A 24,204-nucleotide genomic window follows, 5' to 3' on the forward strand; every position below is an offset into this window, starting at 1 on the left:
TACAATTTAAGGGATATAAACTGAACTGAGTTCCTCCTGCACACTGTGTAAAGTGACAGGGAATGGAAATCTGTCAAGCTGGGGCACCACCATTCTCAACCTGCACTTAATTTGAACTCTCCAAAGAGGATCTCTCCAGACAGAGGTCTCCAAACAAACTGCCTTTCAAAATGCCAGCAAGAGAAATATTCACAACTGTATTTTTCACCATTTGGCCTATTTTCTCATAACCTGATATTGACTACAGTAAATAAAAACAGTTGAGTCCCAGCAGCCCTGGCTTTGGCCAGATTCACTTTTTGATTGCTTGGTGTTCTCAAGCTGCTCCCGTGCTTGGGCAGCAAATGCTTCTATTATCTGGTTAAATGCAAAACCAACAACGGTTTCTATCCATTGCTTCACTTTCCTAGTGCCATGTAGGAGGACGAATTCAAGCTAACTTCACTTTTTTTCTGTTAGTACTCACACCTAGAATGTTATGACTCTGAATAAAAAGCAATAAAAAGGTTCATGAAATGTTCGTACAAATACTTTAACACATGCAGAAAGCAGATTCGAAAGAGGGAGTGGGATACCCTGACAGCATAAGTGCATAAATAAGTCAACTCAGGCAAAGACCAAGTCCAGCAAGCAAACCAAGATCATATTATGTTGAATATGGCAAATCACTATTTTGACAAGATCACAGCATTCTGCGATCACATTCAATCTATGTGAAACCTCTTCCAAGGAGTATTTTCATTTCATACATGCCAGTCATAACCAGTAACTGTGAGGAAATCCTCCGATACTAATGGATTCTTCTCAGCTGGCAAGGAGCACACACTCAATTTCAATCGTTTACAATAATTACAATAAAAGCCTTCATTACTTTTAATAGCTCCTTTCAACTTAGCAACTAGTACACTACAGTGCTGCTCTGCTTCTGTGTTATGATACACCGGAGAAAACGTACTGCTCATTAAGAGTGCTGCAGGAGTTTATTTTTTAAAACACAGTTCTATTTGTCACCTTAATACTGATGCTGTTCCATAGAGGGAAAAAAAAAACCACGTTTCATTTTTATTTTCATAGAATTTGGTACCATACCTCTGGGACAAACAGAACTAAATAAACAATGCACGCTTTTTATATTATGCTTTGGTTCAATGGCACAGGAGATAACAGCAGAGTGATTTTAGGTAACAAATTGCCCTACAGTTCTGTGGAATTGGAAACAGAATGGTAAGCACAAAGACAAAATACCATGGCTACAAAAGAAGACAGAAACAAGAGGCAACGTATACATACCATTTCTTGGATTTTAACCGGGGGGGAGGGTTTCTGGGTATCAGAAAGAGTGCCCTCATGGGATGCATGTCACAAAGTGCTGGAGGACAGAAAACAAAACCAAACACAAATATGTAGGCATTTGCTTAGTTGCTCTCTGTCAATACCATGGCTTCAGCTCCCACAGACATTCCCACAATCCCCACCACACATGCATGAATTGTAGATAGCAACCCAGCTAGATGGAATTTGACCAAAATGACAACAATTCTGTAGCTCAACATGCTAAGGGCAGCCCCAGAGATCACGGCACACATTAACCTTCAGCATCAATCACAATGGGAACATTTGTGCACAGCCCTCCTCCATTTCCAAGTTATCTAACTTAAGTTTTGCTCAAGAGAATACTGGGAGACAATGATGGCAGAAAGGAAGAAAACCAGTTACTTTTACATGTAAGTTCTTCACTTTCCCTCCTCTCCCATACACAAACAACTAAAGCAGGATGCCTCATTTTCACTCTCCAAACTTGAAGCTTTTCTATACTCCCAGGCCTGCAGATTTCGAAACATGGAAGTATCAATATGGAAAAAATAAATAAAAAATATATATATTCCCTGCAGAACTGCAATGTAAACCTGAACTCTCTTAATTCAGAGAGCGTGGAACTGGAGTCCGGAATTTCTGCCAGACAATCTTTCCTGCTGTGCTGAAGCAGAAGTACCACGGCAGAGCTGACAGAGCAGGGAAGGAGGCTGCCCAAGAAAGGAAACTGAAAGCAAATCCTCCATTTTTGATCATCTTCCCATGGCTGACCCCTTGCACCACAATTCCAGCTCCAATGATCTCTGCAGGAAGAGGAAATGTCTTCCATGCACAAGAAACTCAGGACAAACAGACTGACATGATAGGAATCCAGGTTTCTGAGGCAAGAGGCCACAATGCTGGTGGAGAAAGCTCTTGGATGCCCACGGATTCTACTAGATCACCAACTTTAAGGACAGATTTTTCAGCTGCCTCTTGAGGAGGCAGATCCCACATATCAGTGGACAGTCCAAGGCAAGAGCTATTTAGCATTAACACAGGATTTTTGCTTACTTTCAAAATGCCCTTCTTCTGATTTCACATGAAAAGGGGCCACAATTTTTTTCAGTGCGAAGATGAAAAAATATTCCTGTCCAATTCCAGGCTTACAAAGCCCACTCAAACAGCCTTTAATTGAGAGCCTCCCAGGCAACTCAATGCTCTGAACAAGAAGGTAATGCAAAAAGGAGGTCAAGTGGTAGCTCAAATGCTGTTAACACAGGGCTGGCTGAGGTGTCCTGGGAGCAGCTCTCATATGGGCATTCATGCAAACTTGCCATTAGAAAGGGAAAAAAAACCAAACCATCAGACCTCCTACAACGTGAATCCAAACAAGAATGTCATGCTTCATTTTATGAATTTTACATTAACAACAGCAATGATCTAGCAGAGGCTGCAAATGAAATGACTGCTTTTTTTTCTGGTAGGAAAATGTCAATACTTCATTTCAATGCAATCATTTCAAGTTTCAAGCTGGGCTCTTGTGTGGTGGTGGCGTTTGTTTACACTTAGAAAGAAATTAATATTGTAGTTTACTCTTAAGTACTTTAGCCTGCTGGGTTTTTTTAAATCCAGAGCCAAAGCTGGGAGTGGGGGTAAGAATATCTTCCTATATCCTAAGGATTTTTTCCAGTTTTCTCCCTCAAAAATATCAACATCAACTCATGAGCGCTCTTAAGCAGTAAGCATAAATAAAGTTCAACATTATGTACTGAAGATGGATTTACAGCTTAAATCATGCCACTTCTAAGGAAGATCAACACCGCCCACTGATGAGTTGAAACAAAAGGAGAAGCAGTGTTAGCCTTACCCAGCCTCACAGAAAGGCAACACAGAAAAGATTGTTACAGGTGCTTTATTCATTACGGTCAAATTTCTCAAGGCTCCACCACACCTCTCCCTAGCTGAGGTTCCAGTATCTCAGGCCAGACCATACATAAACTGGGTCATGCTTCCAAAGACAGTATACTACCACTAGGAAGGAAGTCTGATGCTTGATTAGCTTCCAAATATTCCTGCTATAGAAATTAAATTACTGCAGTCTGTGCTGTAGTGCTTAAGCACTATATCAAAAGTGTTGCTATTTAGGGGATTTTATATTTATAGGGCAGGCAAAACCGAAGAGAATAGAAATAACACGAGGACACTTTCAGAAACCTCAAAACTAGGTTTAGATTACAACAAGCATCTCTTAAGTATACGTTTCAGCTTTATTCTGCCCACTGGAAAAGCACACACATCACTTACGGGGAGCTCCTTCTGCCATTTCTATGGCTGTAATGCCGCAGGACCAGAGGTCACTCTGCATAAAGAGAGACAGACACCATATGTTAGGAGGTGGATTCACCCATTCAGACAGTAAGAGTGCTATTTGCAGAGGCCCTGTAGGTAAGGCTGTAAGGAAATAACAAGGTTGTTTAAATAATAAGCTATTTTTTTCTTTAACGGTATCACAAAATGCTCCTTGCCATATCATACACATTTATAAACAAATGCATCTACATATTCATACAGAGCATGCAAATGACCCTTCCTAAGAACACATGAATGTATTCACATTAGGACAAAAATACATTTGCCCTAAGTCTAAGTCTACAAAACAACAGATTTTTTCCTTGTTCCACCCTTGTTTACAAGGGACCGAACACTTCCCTGTAATAAACTCACAGAATACACTCTTGATATTCCCCCAAGCAGAAGACAAAGAAAATGAAGGACTAAATAGGCCGTGGGGCAAAACCCCAAAACCCAGTAACTCTTTTTCACTGTCTAAATCAGCAAATAAACAAGTACAGATTAGTGGAATATAGCCCTTCCTTGACTTTTTTGTACTTAATGGAAACCAGATAATAATATAAGCACATAATATTGTATAGAGGAATAGCCATTACTGCTAAAAAGGTAAGAAGCCTCTGTTGGCCTCTATACTTGTGGCCAAAGCAAATGCTCTTTCCCTGTCATATCAGTTTTGCTTGAAACATCAAGAAAGAAAAATCCTTCAGTGAGAGTCTTTCAAGGTGTCACCTCTGGAGAGTGCGCCTGGCTGGAAGCTAACTGCACTTGCTCCTGAATTAGACCCAGGAGGCTCAAATGTAGCTGGAAAAGTCCCAGCAAGGAATGAAACAGATTCCTTATGGGAAAAAACAGTGGAGGAGGTTGCTGAAAGGAGTATAGCCACTCCTACGAAAGACTTGTTCTTATAAAAAGCAGTGTTCATTTCTGGCAACAGTACTGATTTTGAACAAATTAATGAAAACTGATGAGCAAACAAACTCTTCTGTACTACCAGCAGAGAATTTCTAATGGTCTGGCAATTGTACTTTTAAGCCTAGCAGGGCAATCGTTTTTCTTGGTGCAATCCTTCATTTTAAGCAAAACTGCACAGCCTCCTGGTCTTATGGAAGCTTCAACCATCAGTTTTCTAAGGGAAGAAAAAAAATAAATAACTAAAAAAGACTACTGCTTCAACACCCCTATGGGGTGCATCAAGAACGATACATGCGTGTGAAACGAACCCCTTTTCACACTGCTGCTGTACCAACAACTACAGCAGAGAGTTCTTCTCTTTTGCTAGATTATGTAATAGTTACCTTCCTAATAATCCAATCTGTAAAGATCTAAAGCACTGTTTTTATTTCAAAGAGCTGTTAGCTGTAAAAAGTGATTAAATCAAGACAAACATGACCAACATGATCAATAAATCAAAAGGGGTAAAAACACCAAATCAAACCTCCTGTTTTTTAATAAATTTTTACACACCAATATCTAACATTACACCAATTTCAGCAACTTGATATTCAGCCTTAATATTCAGTATAAGAGCCTAATCATTGCTTTTTCAATCTCTGTTGCCTTTCTTGGTTAAAAGTTTGAATGGTAGCATCAGTCTACGTGAAAATTTTTATAAAACCTTATTTTCTCATTCTTCTTGCTTTCATTAAACTAAGCTGAGAAATATATTTAAGATTACAGGATGCTCTGACTAGAGAAGTTTAACTCTGAATACACATACATAACATCCTTAAGGGTAAAGTAAATACCATCACACCAATTAATGGTTTTGCAGTAATTAAATCTTTTATCAAGATCCGCATGCATCCAGTAATCAGGAACAGACACAGTGTAAATACCTCCTCCTGCCCTTTGCTAGCTCTCCAGACGGTGCATCTATTTAAGGCAACACCTAAAATGCACTGTTCTGGGTTATTACAATAACTGGGGCATATTCAAACACAGTTTATAGGAAAAGCATTACACAAATTGAGAACACAAGCACTTTCAGTTAAGCTTTATTTTTTTGGCTTTCCCCAAGTAGCTACAGCACACTGAAGTCTACACCTTATGAAGCTAAGACAGTACAAGTCACAGCAATGAGCCATACCTTGAGCCCCCATAGCAAGAATGTACCTACACAAAACAAAATTACTCTTACAAAGCATACGTCACAAAAACTGCTGGCATTCATGGATGTTTATAATGCAGTGGTAAACTATTGTGTGTTCACTGTGTGTTAACATGACTCTCTTACTCTGTAATCATACGTAGCATCTGGATTTTCATCACAGGCAATAACTTCTGGAGCCATCCAGTATGGAGTTCCAATGAAAGTGTTTCTCCTGCCAACTGTCCTGTCCAGCTGAGCGCTCACACCAAAATCCACTGCGAGTGGGAAAAGATTAAAATAACATCAGAGGGGAAAAATAATGCAGTGATTACTTCTGTATAATGATTTGGAAATAAAACCAGGTGGGTATTCTATGTGGGAGGACCTTGCTGAAGAGAAACATGATGATTCATACAGAGGCAGCCGACTCCTTGTGCTTCACTTGCAATGTGCTCAGGCCACAAGCCCATGAAGAGACAGAGAAGGGTCTCTTCACCTTTCTCCAATCTGTCTGTGAAGCATCACCTCCTCAGAAGGGAACGTATGGCTGAAAAAATACCATCTTGGAGGCTGAGGAAGGACCATTCTCTTCCTAACTGGTGAAGCTAAGCACAAGACTGTCTACACAAGTGGACTCAGCTTCCCAAAGGTACCTTTCATGCTATGGGAAAACCACATGTGAACAGGTCTCCTTTTTGGCTGTCCACCTTTTTTGCTCTGAAGCTGGACAGCAAAAATAATTTGTTGCTCAGTGAAGAGCTGCTCTCTGCTCCATAATGCACAGAGCAGATGCATCATAGGAAGGAAATATGAGGATTATTCAGGAGGTGATAACTTCAAGCACATCTGCACATGTGTTGCAACAAATACATTTATTTCATTACCAGAGATTTTCCTTCCCTTTACTTCTCCTCACTCCCAATTCCACTGATGGGACCACATTCACAACAGTGATATATGCCTTTCGATACCAGAAATTTTGTCTGTCTAGGAAGGCTGTGTCAACTTCACAGAATCCATCATTTGAGTGATACAAACATACTGGTAGAGACAAGCTCTGTGGGAGCAACAGTTCAGGAGCTACTGTGCTCCACTTTGGACTGAAAGAAGAAAAGCTCTCCAGAGAACTTCCTCCTCTGTCAGGAGGACAGAGTCAGGACATCTTTCTATGCCTCGTGCTGCAGGAAGGTGTAATGCAAAACAGAAGGGATGTGGGCTGGGTAGGAGGCCTTCAGCATGGCATATATTTAACCAAAAAAAGGTGGTGAATGTAGTGTGATGCAAACACAGAAGGTTGAAGTGTGCAGCAACTGGAAGAGACAGACTAGAGAAGAAGAAAAAGGAGATTGTCCACTTGCAAAGGAGAGAAGAGCCATGGAATGAGCACGGTTTTCAGCAGGCATGCCAGAGGTGGAAATGCATTTTGAACTTCATGCCACTGCTTCCTCAAGGGCATCATCCAGGTCACATTCTTGTGCCCAGAATCTGAACAGCACGTGCTGGTTTTAATTAAAACCAAATACAGGAATGATTTCTATCACCTCCCAAGTCCAGAATGAAGGGAATCAGAACGAACCTGTGCCACACAAAACTTGATGTAGACACAAAGCCATTCACTCACTAATTCCAATAAGAAAACAAATAACCCTGAATGAAATGCAACAACTTGCAGGAGGAAATACGTCCGGAGCCTCAATCCACATGAGAGAAGTGGCAAAGTGTACATGCTAAAGAACATGTTGCAGGGCTTTTGAAGTATGAAATTAATATGGAGAACATCAGGAAAAACAACAAAGGCTAGATGAATCAGGAAGCAGTTGTGCTTGTCTACTTACCAAGTTTCACTTCTGCATTCTCTGTTAACAACACATTTTGCCCTTTGATATCCCTGTGAATCACATGGTGGGCATGAAGATGTGCCAGCCCCTGCAGTAGGGAAAAGAGAGGAAGCAGACAACGTTCAGAGTCAGGCTCTTTGTTCAACAGCAGGCAATCCGTGCCTTGCAGCCCTGTAGCCCGTGCTTTGGTGCATGGGTTTGTGCTCAGCAGATACACATGCAATGCAATCCACAGGAGCCTTGTAGCAGCACACTACCCGCTCAGCTTTCGATAATTGAGCAGGGAATAAGGCCCCAGGTTGTATCCATGCTGTGCATACACACAGCTCAGCATCTGCACTGTGCAAACACTTCTCAGCTGTCACTTGGAGGAAGCTCAGCGACCAGAAAGTCTCAGTACAATTACGTTGTGAATGACAGTGGTGCCAGTGTGGTTGGTGACATCCGACATATACCGAATCACACTTAGAGGAAGGGAAATTTAGTCCAGGAGTGGGGCAGAAAGGACAAAGGAGGGAGCAGCATAATGCAGGTATGTCTTGTGAGAAGGAGGAGGGATGGTGGTGGGTTAGCATTTATATTGGAGGGAGATGGAATACTGATGGCAAAAAAAAGTGCTTTTGCAAAGATGGAGTGGAATTCTCTCATCTATCTTGACTTATCTCCCATAAATATGAAGGCAGATAATTGTTCCTCAGGAAAAAAAAATGGAGGAAAAAAAAAGAACAACGAGCACTGTACTTTCCAAAGGAAACAAAACCTCCTGGCATACGGTGCTTTTTGTTGAGACAGCACCTGGATGCATGCCCCAAAGCGTTAGCCATGTGGAGGGAGGGTCGGGGAAGACATATGTTGCATTCTACTCCCTAATGTAATTGGTAGAACAATAGGCAACCCTCTTAGCAACTGCCCATATTTCGGTTTCTCCTCGGCACTCTGCTTGGAAAACTGCAGTCTCCGGTGGGATCATCTTGCCTGTTTGCACTGCCCTCACAGACTTCTAATGTTTTATGAAAAATAAAGCAATAGAACCTTTACAGCTGCAAAAGGTTAAGAGAGTAGTGCTTGCTGCAGAGAAATATTTTCTAACACATGTTCTTCATTAAATGATCATTTATCAGTTTGCCTACATAACCATTGGGCTATTTTCTATTTTAAAAACACTTAATGAGCAGGACAAAAAAATATATAATCCACAGCTCCTCCTTGCATATGCCACAAGGAAACAAACCGAATGGTTAGTGTCCTTGGTATCCATTCACTGGCTCTTAACACTAAGCGTGGCCTTATTTTTTGCAAGAATGAAGGCTTTTCCACAGCTTCGCACACGATACTTTTCAAAGCCTAACGCTATACTGCCTCAGTCAGGGAGATAATCATATGAATCATATGTTCTCTCTGGAGTACAATCTGATCTTACTGGAAAAATACATTCAAGCTCTTGAGGGGTTAGGATGTGACCAAGCAGCAGCAGCTTGACCCTCCTGCAGTCCCAGGTAAGTTCTCTGAGGTCCCTCCGACCACACAGGGATGCATTCAGGAGGCTCTCACCTACATCTCAACCTGCACAAATCTTTGGCACTTTAGCTCATTTAACTTTTCTTTACGCAAGCTCTCTCATTCACCACTGACAAACTCAATGTCAAATCAGGTTTTGCAGTGCCTGTTTGCAATGTGAATTTTGCATTCCTTTTTTTCAGATATTCCAGTTTCTGCTCGTAAACAATTGAGGCTCCTTTTACAAACGTCTCACAAGAATGAGAAAACAGCTGTAATGCTTTTCTGAAGTAAAACCTTCTTTCATTTTCTCAGCGAGCATGATCCTACCACCTTAAGAAGAATTTACGGTGAAGGCAACATAGCATGCAGTACTTCCAGGTTTGCACAGTTGTACTCAAGCATAAAACTGGTATTCTGTATTACAGCAGTTAGCTTGGATAGCATGCTGTCCACTTGACTGGAAATACAACCACCAGTAGGTATTCACAACGGTAACTTTTATTCCTTCTAGTAAACAATAATTCAAAATGTGCCAGCCCAAACTTCAACAGCCAAACTCTCTTCTGGCAGATGGAGTTTGAGCAAGAGACCACAATCATATGCCTCCATCATTTAAAATAATCACCAAGACAGAGCCAATGTGCAATGCAGACATCAGCAGCATCGATTTATGCGAGAGCTACTGGTGGTTTCCTTCAACATAAAGCCCTTGGAACTTCAGTTTTGATGAGGCAATTGAACAGACTCACTGTGTAATGGAATGGGTAGAAGGCAATTTGTTTTACAAAGAAGCACAAGGAAAATCATACCAGATTTACTTAGCACAGCAAACATGCCAATTCAAAAAGCACTTCAACCATACCAACTGGAAATTAAACATGAGATGTAATTAGCTTTAGCTATCAGTTTTAGAAGAACTGATAAATAGCATCCCTCTTTCTGAGGAACTTTTGCAGTGCCTTATGCTAGCACTCTACAGTGCATGTGACATGTCTGCTCGCCCTAGAATGACTGCAGCAATAAGCAACATGTAAGCACACTGCAGCACAAAAGTCCCAATGGCTGGCCTAAGCCAACAGCTCCCTTCCTCCACAGGCTCAATTATAAGCAGAGAATGAAGACTGTAAGCACATTTGGAAAAGCCCGTTCTGCACCATCTAGTGTTATGACACTGTTGCAACCTCAGTCTTCTAAAAATAAAAAATCTTCTACAAAAAGCATCATACAGGCACATGGGTGCTGTTTCTCAGCTTCTACGGTAGAAAAGGACTCTGGTTCTTAAGCTGCCTTCTCATGCAGCACTGCTCTCACAGTACAGCACATCTCACACAGTGTGTGAGCATTTGTGGTCTTGTCCTCACTGCCAGTGTAGGAGATTGAAGTTAAATGATGCACAGCAGACATCCATCTACTCCTACACGCTCTTCAGACAATGACTTGGCTAACAGGACTGATAGGAACAGTTTCCTGCAGAACTACAAGCTAAGTTACATCCGCAAGATTGCTTCCGTGTTTCTGAGTGCAGTGAACTATTTTCCTTACCCTGAGAATCTCTCTGGAGATGTATGCTATCCAGTCTTCTTTCAGAGTATTCCCTTTCGTGTTCTTCACAAGGTCTGTGATAGAGCCTGCTCCACAGAACTCCATAACAAGCTGCAAAAGAAATACCAGCATGCAATCAACATTAAACACAGTTTCCAGCTGTCTAGCAAAGTAAAATAATCACTCTGCAGCACCGATTTGGGAAACCCTCATGAAGCACAGAATATCATTTATTTTACCTCTCTGCCTTGAAAGTGGATCCAAAACAAATGTCTCCAATGTGTGTCAGACAAACATGGAATATGTCTCACATTAGTTACCACATTTTCTAGGACTGATTTAATCACTGTAATTTAATACTGGGAATCTGGATATGCTCAGCTGTGCAAAATGCATTAGCAGTAACAGAAGTAAGAGCACATACAGTGCTGAAGGAATCAAGCTGACCACACCATTGCAACACATCTTAATCTATAATTCCCACTTATTTATAGGAGACAAGAGCGTGTACTCGTGTCTCTACACTGCCATTTCAAACCCAAACTTCAGTCCTCTGCAGGGAATAGATGAGATACAATGAGAAACGGGTAGAATTTTCAAGTGCAGCTTTACTTTCACAGCCACGCATTCCTACTGCTCAGCTCATCTGCCTTGTTCCCATGAAACACATTACTATCCATCTTTGAAATGGGGAAAAAAATTACTTAAAGAGCAAATACACTGCTAGTAACAAATCTTAGCTCAGCCATCACATTAGCCTATGTTATTCAATTTCTATCTGTTCAAGCAAGCACCAAATTCTATTAGGCAGTCTTTCCATAATGATATTTCTATCATCCTCAAATAATTTGCAAAAGGGAAAGGCTTATGAACATGCTTGAGAAATATCTGCTTACCCACAGTTGGTCATCATGTCCTGGAGGACTTTTCTTAATGAAAGCACCATAATAAGTTGCAATATTTCTGTGATGAGAATATTTCTTTAGCATATTAATCTCCAGTTTGATTTCTTCTTCTTCATCCTTTGGAAAAACAAAACCAAAAAAAGTATGTTTAATATACCATGGGCATAAATTATGCTCTTTTTTCTTTTATACGAGTAGCTTTTAAAAAGTTGAATTGATATCATCATCATACTTAATAAACAAACCCCATGTTCATGCTAACAAAATCCTCTTCATTGAGATTGTCTCAAATAGACCCATACTTCTCTAATCTTACAGTAGTACAAAAAGTAAGCAAAGGATCACAGGATCACAGAATGGCCTGAGTTGAAAAAAAGGACCACAATGATCATCTGGTTTCAACCCCCCTGCTGTGTGCAGGGTCGCCAACCACCAGACCAGGCTGCCCAGAGCCACATCCAGCCTGGCCTTGAATGCCTCCAGGGATGGGGCATCCACAGCCTCCTTGGGCAACCTGTTCCAGTGTGTCACCACCTTCTGTGTGGAAAACTGCCTCCTAAAATGCACTGGTCTTCATCCAAAACCCAGTGACTATACTACCTTAAACAAATATGCACGTAACAGACTTCTATTCTATGTAATCCAGAGAACTAAAAAAAAACCACAGAAAAATCTGTTAATTTACAATAAGTATTATTTCTCTTTTTTTTTCTGTTTGTTTGTTTGTTTGTTTGCTTGCCTGTAAGGATTTCAGCCTGTTCCATTTAAATGCCACCAGACGGGCTCAGTGCAGCAGGAATTCCCCTCCCTGCACGAACAAGGCATTCGCCTCACACACAGGTTTCCTCCTCCTCCATCCGGCTCCACAGAGGAAAAGCAAGTGCATCAGGAAAAGAGGGCTGGGAGCCCGACCCGTAAACAGGATGCTGCAATACAAAGGCAGAGGAAGGACTTCCCCCTGCTCGCCCTTGTCAGAGCTGTGCCAAGCAGAGAGCAGCTCAGGTGAGAGGAGGCTGTCCTCACCATACATGAGATCAGCGTTAGAACAAACCACACAGCTGTTTGAAAGGGGCAACGCTACACAACCACTTCTTAAGAGCACCAACAATACATAACTTAAATAACAGAGGGGTGCATTTCACAGAAGGATCCATGCATGCTTCTGGAGCAATGCAACGGCAATGATGTACATGTGTGAAGACAGTAAGCAGGAGAGAAGGAGCTGCCACCATCCCACTCTCCTACCACCAGCGCACTCCCTGGCCTTTCTGTAAGCACACCTAGACAGTGGGAGTCCTCGGCCTTAGCCTGACTCAAGGCAGCTAATTAAAAGAGAGCTGATTTCCCCATTTAGTCAGGGTGTGTATTTGCTCCACAACCTTTTAGCTTTACATACCCAGGGGCCACTTTTCTGCCTTATGCTGACTCCAGGAAGAAGCTGCTACCTCTGCTCCCTAGGGTGGCAGGCTGGCTGAGATGACAGCGAGTGTTTTGATTATCCTGTATGTCAAAGCTGATTACATTTTAAGCTTTAAACTTCCTTGCAATTTCAAGCACACCAGCAATCAAACATCCTATCCACGACAAATGCAGATGTTAATACTAACTACATGTTAACTATTTACATGCATCGGTACGCATGGCTTTAGTGAAGGAAACCACCGCGTGCTGTAAAGGAAACAATAGTTTGAAATACACCAGCACTGGGATGCAGTGCTTACTCATACATTACTGGGCGAGAATTCCCAAAATGCACCAGGGATAAACTATTCTTAAATCTTCTCGTGATGCCTCTTTAAAGTAAAATACTGCGCATTTCTGGAACGCTGAACGAAACAGTAATATTATCTAGTAAATCAAAGTTACCAGCAAACAGCAGCCCTGGGAAAAACCATTATTATCAGCATGGCTTGTTGAGCCAAAAGCTAACCTGGGGTTTCCTCAGCTGTTTCTGCTGTCATTGCTGTTGTGTGATCTTTTTTTATTTAGTCAAAAAAAAAAAAAAAAATAGTAGAAGAAATATACATGATCACTGCTAGAAAGTACAATTCTGAGCTTTGAATTTAGGCAAAAAAAAAAAAAAAAAGCTGCATTGGGAGCTCTGCTAAACATAATAGTTTGGGACTATTATGCTTGGTAGATTACTAAGTATAATTGGACAATCTGCTATTTTGTAGTCACTCTTTATAAGAAAATTATTTCCTACCACCAGCACATAAACACAATGGCTTTTACAATACAATGGGCAGGATGTCCTAAAAGCTGTTCGTGTTTATCTGTTATAACAACGGCAGCCAAAATGACGATGCCTAGACAGGATCCATTTCTGAAAAAAAAACCCAAAGAAACAAAAAAAATAAACAACCACCAAAAAACACCCAACCCAAAGGTCCAGAGATCCAGCAGACTGTAGGCTGTCACTGCTCTATCCTTTCTTCCTTGTGGCCTTGTCAAGGCACCTACACCACAGCCTGCGGCGGCCCTTAGCTAAGATGAGAAATGGTGCTAAACTGCTACTTGAGCTGTCACTGAGCATTTGTCCACAGTGTCTCACCTACAGGTCCAGTCCAGTCCGATTGCCAGCTTACAGAAACAAATAGATTTGGTAACCCTTGCCAGTCTTTGGAGGACCCTACTTAGTCAGTGTGGATCAATAGCTCTCTAGCACCAAGTCCTGAAGACTTTGAGGCAACAGACTGGTGTGATCGTAAGGCTTTATCAGTGTGGACAATCACAGAATTGTATGGGCTGGAAAGAACCTCCAGAGATCATCGAGTCCAACCACCCTGCTGCAGTACGGCTACAGGACAGGAATTGGTATAAAAAATAAAATAGTAGAAGAACCGAATTGCTGCGTTCCAGATTCAGGACCTTTTTTTTTTTCCAGGGTAGAATTGACTTCATTCCAACGTGGACATCTGAAGAGGCCAAACAGTATAAACCCTACGGGTGTTTATTTCTCCCCCCTAACTACAAAAGGAGGATGAGGTCATCAGCAAAGATCCAGACACTGACTTTGCAGATGTCTTCGCTCGGGTGAGATGAGTCCCACCCAAAAATGTCACCGGATAAGAGCACTTCCGCACAGCTCCGCTCGCAGCCACGTGCGAGGCAAGGCGAGCAGCTTGCAGCCACCCCACAAGGAAAGCACCCGTGGGGCCATCCTGGGACTCGGACACAAAGGCCGAGGTGGGTGAAGGAAGCTCCCTCGTCTCTGGCCTTCAAAGCTGTCCCTGCTGGTACTGCCCAGGATCACAAAGGGAAAAACTAAATGTGACTGAGGAGAGACTGCACTTTCACGAAGGGGTACAAAACTGCGTCTTTTTTTCCACTGGAGGCGAGAGGCAGCTGGTGAGCCCTTCCTAGTGATTTTATGCAGCTGGCATCAATTACCACTTTAAGCCATTATGTGCAGATACAAACTCTCATTGAAATATTCTTTGTCTGGGCCTGTGCTGGGGCTGGTGCGAGTGTTTTATACTTCTACATTCACTGTCTGTTTGTGACAGCATGTCTGATTACCAGCAATTTTTGCAGTAAGCTATACTTTTGCAGGAGTCACATGGTTAAATCAGGCTTGGAGTGGATTTCCTCTCCTTTTCCACTTGTTTCCTTTCCAAAATTCAATGGCCACACCAGCACAACACCGAGGAATTTCTCAACGCGAGGCTGCTTTTATCAAAAAGCCTTGGGCTGGGAAATTACAAACCACATGCACAGAAATCTACCATGGAGCATGAGGGTTATTCCTAAATGCCTGCATTACCACACGACAATTAACAGCAGGCCAGCCACCCCTCGCTGTGCCACCTACTGGCTTCCCAGTCTGCTCACTGCTGCAGCACCAGGATGCTGTTCTCTGAGGATCCTACTCACCCTTCCATCATCTTTCATCACAACCACTCATTACTGCAAGAAAATTCTGTTTGTTTATACTAATCTTGAGAGGATGAGGAATTCATTAGCACTTTACTGGACACCATGGGGGGAAGGGAAGAGACTGGAACAGAAACTCTAGAAAGAAACACAGAATCATAGAATAGCTTGGGTTGAAATGGACCATTGAGATCATCTATTTCCAACCTCCTAATATAGGCAGGGACACCTCCCTCTAGATCAGGTTGCTCACAGCCCCATCCAGCCTGGCCCTGAATGCTTCCAGGGAGGGGGCATCCACAGCCTCGCTGAGCAACCTGTTCCAGTATCTCAGATAATCAAATATTTTGTCTAGACAACTCAGGATACTGAGGAAGGCAGTCCCAACCTGTCCCTGCTCCACAGATTCTGTGAGGACACCAGCAGTCTGAACCAGGAGAGCCTGTCTTTGAGAGACAGACCTAGGGATGACAGGCAGCAGCACTGCTTTCCATGCTCTACAATACATGGAGAGTATGTCAGGAGCTGGGAGGAAGACAACAGTCTAAAGGTACAGCAAGGAAGTACCCCAGGGTATGTCCATGGTGGTCTTACATTCACTCTCCCTTTGATGGAAGAGGTTGCCTCTGTGGTTGCCTCAAAAAAGCAGCCTGTGGTGACTGCCAGGCTTTACTTGTATCTCAAGGGATGCCACAGGTAGGGGAGGAGAAACATAGGAGAATTACAGAAAATTTTATTTACCCTAGTGAAGGATGATGGGCAACATGAATGAGGAAACATGGCCAAGCAAAGTTACAGGAAAACAGTGCTTTGTGACAAAAGTAAAATCAAGTTTATCTAAGCTTCCAAGTAGTTTACATACTGTCCTATGTCAGTTTGCAGAGGAATACAAATTCATCCCTTCAGCAATTTCCCTTTTTGATTTAAGAAGTGAGACAATAAAAAAATTCCCATTACAAATGTCATAAGCTTTAAGAAAGTGTTTTAATTAATAACACTACCCAGCAGTGGAAACCTAAATATTCAGGCAAGGGGGGAAAGGAAGTCTCTAAGTTTCCTTTTGTCTGCTTTTTCCCATGCCACCACAAAGCTCTGCCAGCCCATATCCAGGGGCTGCACTGCCTGGAGAATGGCTGCTGGTTGCACTGTACCCAGGACATCAGGATGAGCTCAGCTGGCTATGAACCACAAGCTCCAGCAGCAGCCTGTAGGCTTTGGGACTCTTTCAACTATCAGAGAATTCAGATGCATGCAGGGAGGCACAGAGGAGCATCAGCACAGCTTCTCTGTGAGAGAAGAAAGGGAGAACTAAACCAAGGGCCCCAAGACGGTAGAAATTGTTTTGCCTTCAACAGGCACCAGAAATGACAGCTCATCCTTTCTTTCACCAACTCACCACCATATGAGAAACAACAACAACAAAAATAAAAAAGGAAAGGCAACAGGAGAGGACCATAATCCAGTTTATTTTCCTTTCCCCTCCCTTTCTCTTATAACTTCTGCTCTCCCCCATCTGAAAAAAAAGTCATGAAATATTCCAAATGCAAACAAAAACCTTCTTGGATAAATCACAACACCAACTTTTGCAAACCACCGTTCTGCTTGTGTGTCACATCCTCTCTCCTCCCTTCTCCCCACACCCCTAGTCTGGCTTGCATCCATTTGAAGAAGGATCTGTCCAGAACCGGGAGAGTCTGAATAGTGCCTAGCACAATAGGTGACCTTTTCTGGTATTGGAATCCATAATATACACAGTCGCTAATAAAGTTTCACACACAAGAGGGAAGTTTTGGCACAAGGAGCTGGGGCAGTATTGCACACAGAGCAGTATTCAAACCAGGAGCTGTGGTACTGCCTTCAAGACGGGAAGGAGATCGCAATTTTGGGAGGAACCTAACCACAATAAAAATGAGATTCCACATGCTGGGCAAGTCCCTGCCAGAGCCTGCCAAGGTAGGAAGTTCATACAAAGAGAAAAGCAGAAGAGCTTGAAGTACTGAGAATGCTATGTGGAGAAATATAATCCTTTCCAACCCCAAAATTGTGTCAGAATTGGGAATACGATACAAAATAGTTCTTTCTTTTTTTAAAAAAAAAAAAAAAAAGCACAGGCTTCTTGGGAGGGAAAGCCTAAGCTGTTGAATAGAAAAGACTTTAATCAAGACATGCAGTAAACATTTACAAGTCCATATGCAGTGCCTCCTAGATCTTAATATACAAGAGCCTCCAACTTTGTTACTACAACTCACTCTCCTAGAGCATTTTACAGAGCTTTTGAGCTTTGTTACCCTCAAGGTAAAGACCTCATGCAAGTTTGTTTGCCATCTCCCTCCTCTATTACTTTTTCAGCCCCAGCACTCCCTGTATCTGTCCCACCATATGTGCAAGGCCCTTCTTTCACAGACCCCTCACCCACAGTCTGCTTCCAGCTTGGAATCGGTGCCTTTTCCTTCTCTGCATTGTCCTTCCAGTTTTTCCTAAACATGCACTTCTCCACAAGCCAGCAAGCTGCTTGTGCTTAAGAATAAGGGCTTGTTGCACCACATGCTCAGTGATACCCCAGGAGCACTGGACATCCAGCAAGCAATAGTGGGGGTAGGGAGCACCCTCCCACCACTGCTGTCACTTTGCCCCTTATCCACATGGGCAGCCCATGCAGAGAAAGCCCTTTGTGGTCTTTGCTGGTTAGAAGCCTCCCAGAGCCTATCCTGAGGCTGTGAGCTGCACATAAGCCTTTGAGCTGCCAGATATAGCAGGACCTTGCTTGAGAAGTACAGTAGCTAAAGACAGCTGGGCTGCTTTCCGAAGGGTCAAAAAAATCTTTTTTGTGAGAAATGGTTGGGAGAAAAGGGCTGTCCTTAGGACTACGTTTGGTTACCTTCGGTCATTAGATTTTGTCAAGCAGATTAAAAACACACTTCACACAACACACCAAACAGAGAGTGCTTCATCTCCCTTTGGCTCAACACCCTCTCTACTGCATACTAAAGGCATCATCTGAAACAAGTAAGAAAATGAGCCAAATTGTTTGCAACAGTGCCATCGCTGAGGATTCAGCTATAAAGCAACAATAAAGTTAACTGGACAAAGAAGCACAAGGGATGGGTAGCTTTTCAGTAGGGTCCCAGCACTGCCTGAAGGAGCCTGTGTAGCAGTATTGTGCAGGAGCACAAGAGGGAATCACGTGCACAGGGGAAGGAGCCAAGAGCCACGTGAAGATAATACTTGTCTGTTGTTTCCCCAGAGCCACCTCCTCTGCCAATCACAACGACAACAATATTTCCTTTCTTGCCTGATGTGCCCCTGGTGACTTTGCCGGGCACTGAATGAGCTGTGCTAACGGCAGAGGGAAGGCACTGCTGCTGACCTCCCCCAGCAGAACTCCAAAGCACCAAAGGCTTTTCAGAAGACAACCCAGAGAGAAGCCTCCTAAGGGCAAAATCCTGCAAATATTTCCAAGGCTGGTCCCTTGATCCTTGGTCATGGTTCCCTAAAAGCGTTTCCTGCTCAGACTGCATTCTCATCTATCAATCTACAATTGTCCATCCTCATCAAGCCTGAATTATTTACAAGTTATGCAACAAGCTATCCTTGTACTTACATCACCAGAGCTCCTGCCAAAAAGGGAAGGGTTAGTACTCTACTTCTGCCAGTATAATTCACGCTAAAAAAAGGCCTGTTGCCATACAATTCCACATCCAGTCTCAGATTTAAACCCTTGCTAGCAGGTATCAAAAATAAGTCTGTCTGCGAAGGAAACAGGTTAAAACATTCTGCTTTATGCAAAGGTCTGGGGCTGAGGGAAAGAGAAGAAACACAGATACCAGAGAAAAAACAGTTTCACATGCAAAGCCAAAAAGTTGTGTGGCTTTTCTGCTTCCCATCTCAGTATATATTTGATGAGAAGGAAAGCAGCATCTCTGGGGTGATGACAGAGCCACGAGAGGCATCTTCACACCACTTGGCTGCTGCCCCCTCCTACACCCAGATTCAGACAGCAGGTCTCCATCCAAAAGGGTAGCAACCCATAGGTCCTTTCCTGGATGTGCAGTCCAGGCACTGCTGGGACACAGGATCTGGGAAAGACTCCTGAGTCCCACAGGTTTCATGCATATGAAGAGACTCAATGATGAATGAAGGTTCTAGTGGGAAACTAGATATTAACTTTGAGAAGAGTGAGCAGAACGCGAACATCTGGGAGAGGAAAGAAAACAAAAGGCTGAAACAACTGAAAGTGTTTTTCTAATGCACAAAATACCACAAAGATGTTATATTACAGAAATTTAAGATGGGACAAACAACAAATTTGGCCTAACACAAATGCACTTTTAGCAAGTATGCCACAATAACCTATACTTTAATGAACACAGCGATTTCCTTACTGAACAGATTTGTTCAGTACACAGCTTCATACCCAAGCAACCAGTAAGTCCTACAGATGAGATGTACAGAGAAAAGAGATTTTTGCAACCCCTCTTTCATTAAAAAAAAACAGACCTGAATTTTGCAACCATGAAACCAAAAGCTGTCACCATGCACACCCAAACAGGAGCAGAACAAAGGAGAGCAAGGAAAAGTAATCCTACTTCAGCATTTCCTTGGGGCTGTTTCACATAGATATTTTATTTAAAAGAGATTGGGCTGGAAAAGTAGCTGACAAGAGAAATTCAGAAGCTCTATCACATGCCTGACAGCAATGAAGGGCTATGCATTGCTCAGTACGTAACAGTGTTTAGTCCAGAAGCAAACACAGACCTGTGAAGCAGAGGAGCAGACTAGAGATGGTACTCCCAAATCAATTATAAAAAATAAATTTTAAACAAATGGGAGAGCACAAACCAACACCACTGCAACTGCCAGCGGCCATGAAGCACGCACCTTTGACCTCCAGGAGACACAGTCCTGCTGGTGACATCCACCCCTCTGTAGGATGCATCCTACCTCAGGTGGACGGACCTGACCCCTTATACAGGCACCATTTACCCAACGCTATGTTGTGTGTACCCAATGCACCAAGCTTCAACACAATAACTAAGTGCCTAAAATAAGACAAAATGAATCCAGGCTTTTGTCATTACTAACATCAACCATCTGCTGAAATGACAGCAAACAGGTAATGGAACACTGCAAGGTTTATTACTGACTGGCTTTTGAAACCATATCAATTGGTAGGTGGAAGAACTTCATAACACACTGCTGATCTTTCAGCTGTCTGCATTCCCCAAGTCTTCCACGCTTTAATTAAGCAAACCCTCCTCATTAAAATGCTGCAAGTATTGCAACTTTTCCTTCCAAATATTTAAAATTCTGAGAGCTACACTAAAGAGCCCTGCAATTTATCAGAAAATGAGTGCTGTGGAAAGCCCTAAACAAAGAATTACTGCATCTTCTTTGTAGACCCAAATCCACCTGTGTAACATGAAACATTGCACTGAGCCCATACTACAAAGAAATATATAGGACACTTCTTCCTTAAAGAAATCTGTCTTAGGTACACCTGCAAAACCCTACTGAATAGACTGCCATCACATCTCCCTCAACATCATAGGTCATACACTGGCTTAGGAACGCATCATACCCAAGTTTAAAGACTGTTGTACACGTCACCCTTAACCTACGCTGTTTTACATCCACAAAAGGAAAACTTCAAAATTTGGGCTACAGCACAGCCTCCAAAAAACTTCTTGTAAGCAAGGACTGGTGTGTGAGATCATGATCTGACATTTAACATAAGGTTTCTTTTGTGAGCCAGCCAAAATATGTAAATTACACAGAAATAAAACGAACCGTCCAATCTGTACATGTGTCTTACAAACCTGCTTGAATGACACAGTGAGAATTCGCAAGCCTTTACAAGTCTTAATTTCAGGTAATCTTTGCCTGAAGGTTGAACACCTCAGTTCCCCTGGACCAGCATTAGTCACCATTCAGCCTGCACAGGTAACCCGTGGCCTCCTCCTCTGCTCTACGTGCGGACAGGGCCAGCCATGACGAGTGACAGCAGTGGGTGGAGTGGCCAAGTGCCCCTTCTTCTCACAAGAAGAAGAGGCAGAGCGTGTGAAGCAGGCTGAGCAGGTGCTGTGTGCCAGGAAGAGAAGGGAGGCTGGGAAACCTGCCCAAGGTGACACTGGCAAAACACCGCTCCGGCAAGGCCAGGATGGCACAGGGAGGGAAAGGCACGGAGGGGATGGAATGACCAGCAGTTTGTATCTGGGCTGAAAGCATGACCATGCTTAGAACAACAAAATTACGGAGATCAGATGAGCGGGCCTCAAATTCACCAAGTCATTCTTTTATTTATTATTCTCCTTTTAAGCCTTGTCAAATTCCTCTCAGCATTGATAAGGTCACAGTTGGAATACTGCATCCTGTTCTGGGCCCTCCAGTACAAGGGGGAGATGGGCATACTGGAGAGAGTCCAAGAGGGCCACCGCAATGAAGAGCCTGGAGTACCTCTGCTATGAGGAGAGGCTGGGAGATCCGGGGCTCTTCAGCCTGGTGAAGAGGAAGCTCAGGGGGATCACCACAAATACCCAAAGGATGGGTGCACAGAGGATGCAGCCAGGCTCCTTTCAGTGGTGCACAGTGCCACGATAAGATGCCGTGGGCACAAACTGTCACACAGGAGCTCCCTCTGATCACCAGGAGCACTTCCATGCTCTGCCAGTGGTGAAGTACCGGCACAGGCTGCCTAAAGGCTGTGGGGTCTCCTCCCTGGGGGATCTCCAAAAGGATCCTGGACATGGGTCTGGGCACCCTGCTGTCAGTGGCCCTGCTGGAATAGGCTTTGAGCCAGAGGGACCCAGACAGCCCTGCCAGACTCAGCCATCCTGTGATTCTATAAATTCCATTTTCCCCTAAAAAATTGCCCCAGAAAATACCCATGCTGGATATGGAGGGGGGGGGGGGGGGTGGAAATCAACACCATAAGCACAAGAACATTTGGCAAGCCAGCAGCAGGAATTTTCTTTTCCTCTCTTCACCCCTATTTCCACTTTCCCTTCCTTCATTCTCCCCCTAAGTAAGAACAGGCCCCCCAGAAATTTCAGCACAGAGGAGCAAGTCTGTAGCCAAAGACAGCCAGCCCTAAGCAAACACACACATACACTGCTCCTGCCTGAAGGAAACTTGCATAAAACTCCCCACTTCATCCTAGGAAGCAAAGGGCTCTTGTTGTAAAGGGTGAACCCACAATAGATGCCTAAGCAGATGCAAAGCCTTCTGCTCTTCCATGCTCTTCAACAGCATCCCTGAAGCCTATGAGCAGCAGCAACTTTGGGGGTGAATAAGTGCTGCCACGCTGAGTGGCTGTACTAGTCTGTGGGAATGAACACCAAGTCAGAAAAGAAATAATGAGAAAAATACAGTCCAAGAGCAACTTCGCTGGAGCAAAGACCTGTTTTTAACTTGCTTGGTCACACAAGGAGGAGACCTATAACCATAAAGGTTTTAAAGACAGGAGGGAATAAGGGTGTTAAATTTTAACTCTAAAATATATTCGCACTCGGAAACACAGCTTTTCAAAAAGGAAATCCATTATAGAGTAATTTACATCTGACTGACAAGATGATGATGATGACTCTATAATTATTAGGTCCAATCACTCAAATTATAATTTACCAGCAGACACACAAACTACTCAATTCACAGCTAACATTTTCTTCGGCATGCATTGCATTTTTTCTAAAACAAGAGAGGAGACAGACCATCTCTATCAGCAACAAATAAAGCAACCACCAACAGAGGAATTCAGGGCCATCTGTGAGGGGCGCATTTTCCTTCATGCTCATGCCAAACCCTGCCAGAGGACAGATGACAACCAGGGCTGTTACCAAAAGGCTTTTCCTTTGTAATTGGACAGGAGCAGCTGCTAGGCAGGTACAGAGTTAGATCCACATCTGTGCACACTTGATAAGCAAGTTCTCTATAAAAACCAATCGCTGAGGTTTTGATTTTCTTTGGTAGATTCATGCTGACTTACGCGCGGTATTTAAAATCACCCTGTGCTGCCAAAGCGCTATAAAGGCTGTGCACTTTAGTGTACCAGTAAGTGCATTTGGCACCACGCCACTATGTACAAAATCATTTTCATGCAGCTGCCAGCAGAAGGGAACTATATTCTTGGACCAGATGTTTTTGTTGTCAGTGCTGCCAAGCACGCTTGGAAACCTCACAGCTGAGCAGTGCTGCAGGAGTGAATTAACAATGAACAGAGCCACAAGATGCTTGTGTCCATCTATCAGACAGGGTGTCGCAGCTCCTGATCTCCCCTCCTCCCCTTCTCAAGCAAGGAAGCTGCTGACAACCACGTAATTATTGCCTGCCTGAGAAGGACACTCCCTCCGCCTCCATTGGGATAAATAAAAGCAATAAATGCTGGCACAAAATATCACACCTCAGCTCCTCAGCTGCATTTACCCTTAGCTGGGCAGGTGAAAAAGAGACCATGATTAACAGCCAAGAAAATAGGATTGGAGCAAACATAGATGGGTCCTAATATTACAGTACAGGTTTGTTTCTGCTGCTGGGATGCAAACAAGCTTGCGATTATTAAACAGTATTTCATCTCAAAAATCAGAGCTGCTACAGTATCTTTCTCTCCAGTTTAAAAACAAACATCCCTGATCCTAGCACAAGGCTCTCTTTTCAGCTGAGTCCCTGACAGCCTCTGCTTACAGCACAGTTGGAGGACTGGAGCTCCCCGTCCCAGCTCTTGTCACCAGCCCTTGCATCACCCTGCTGTTCCCTCATGCAAAACCAGGGCTGCCAACAGCCCCTGCCTCAAATCCCCCTCCCCAGGCTGGCT

At 43.3% G+C, this 24,204-nt stretch overlaps 1 protein-coding gene across 9 annotated transcripts in view; it reads right to left on the reverse strand.

Moving 5' to 3' along the window:
• MAP4K4 (mitogen-activated protein kinase kinase kinase kinase 4) overlaps positions 1-24,204 on the reverse strand; it is a gene marked incomplete at its 3' end in the record, with an annotated part of 148,434 nt that overhangs the window by 44,899 nt on the left and 79,331 nt on the right. For all 9 annotated transcript variants that reach the window (XM_079543609.1, XM_079543604.1, XM_079543606.1 and 6 more), the window contains exons 4-9: positions 11,514-11,639; positions 10,618-10,728; positions 7,573-7,663; positions 5,882-6,012; positions 3,601-3,655; positions 1,291-1,369 (exon numbers count right to left, since the gene is read on the reverse strand). In XM_079543609.1, the coding sequence (XP_079399735.1) occupies positions 1,291-1,369; positions 3,601-3,655; positions 5,882-6,012; positions 7,573-7,663; positions 10,618-10,728; positions 11,514-11,639 (593 nt within the window). The remainder of the gene's footprint in view (positions 1-1,290; positions 1,370-3,600; positions 3,656-5,881; positions 6,013-7,572; positions 7,664-10,617; positions 10,729-11,513; positions 11,640-24,204) is intronic.

This window comes from Tetrao urogallus, assembly GCF_951394365.1.
Source record: "Tetrao urogallus genome assembly, chromosome: 1".
Lineage (NCBI taxonomy): Eukaryota > Metazoa > Chordata > Aves > Galliformes > Phasianidae > Tetrao > Tetrao urogallus.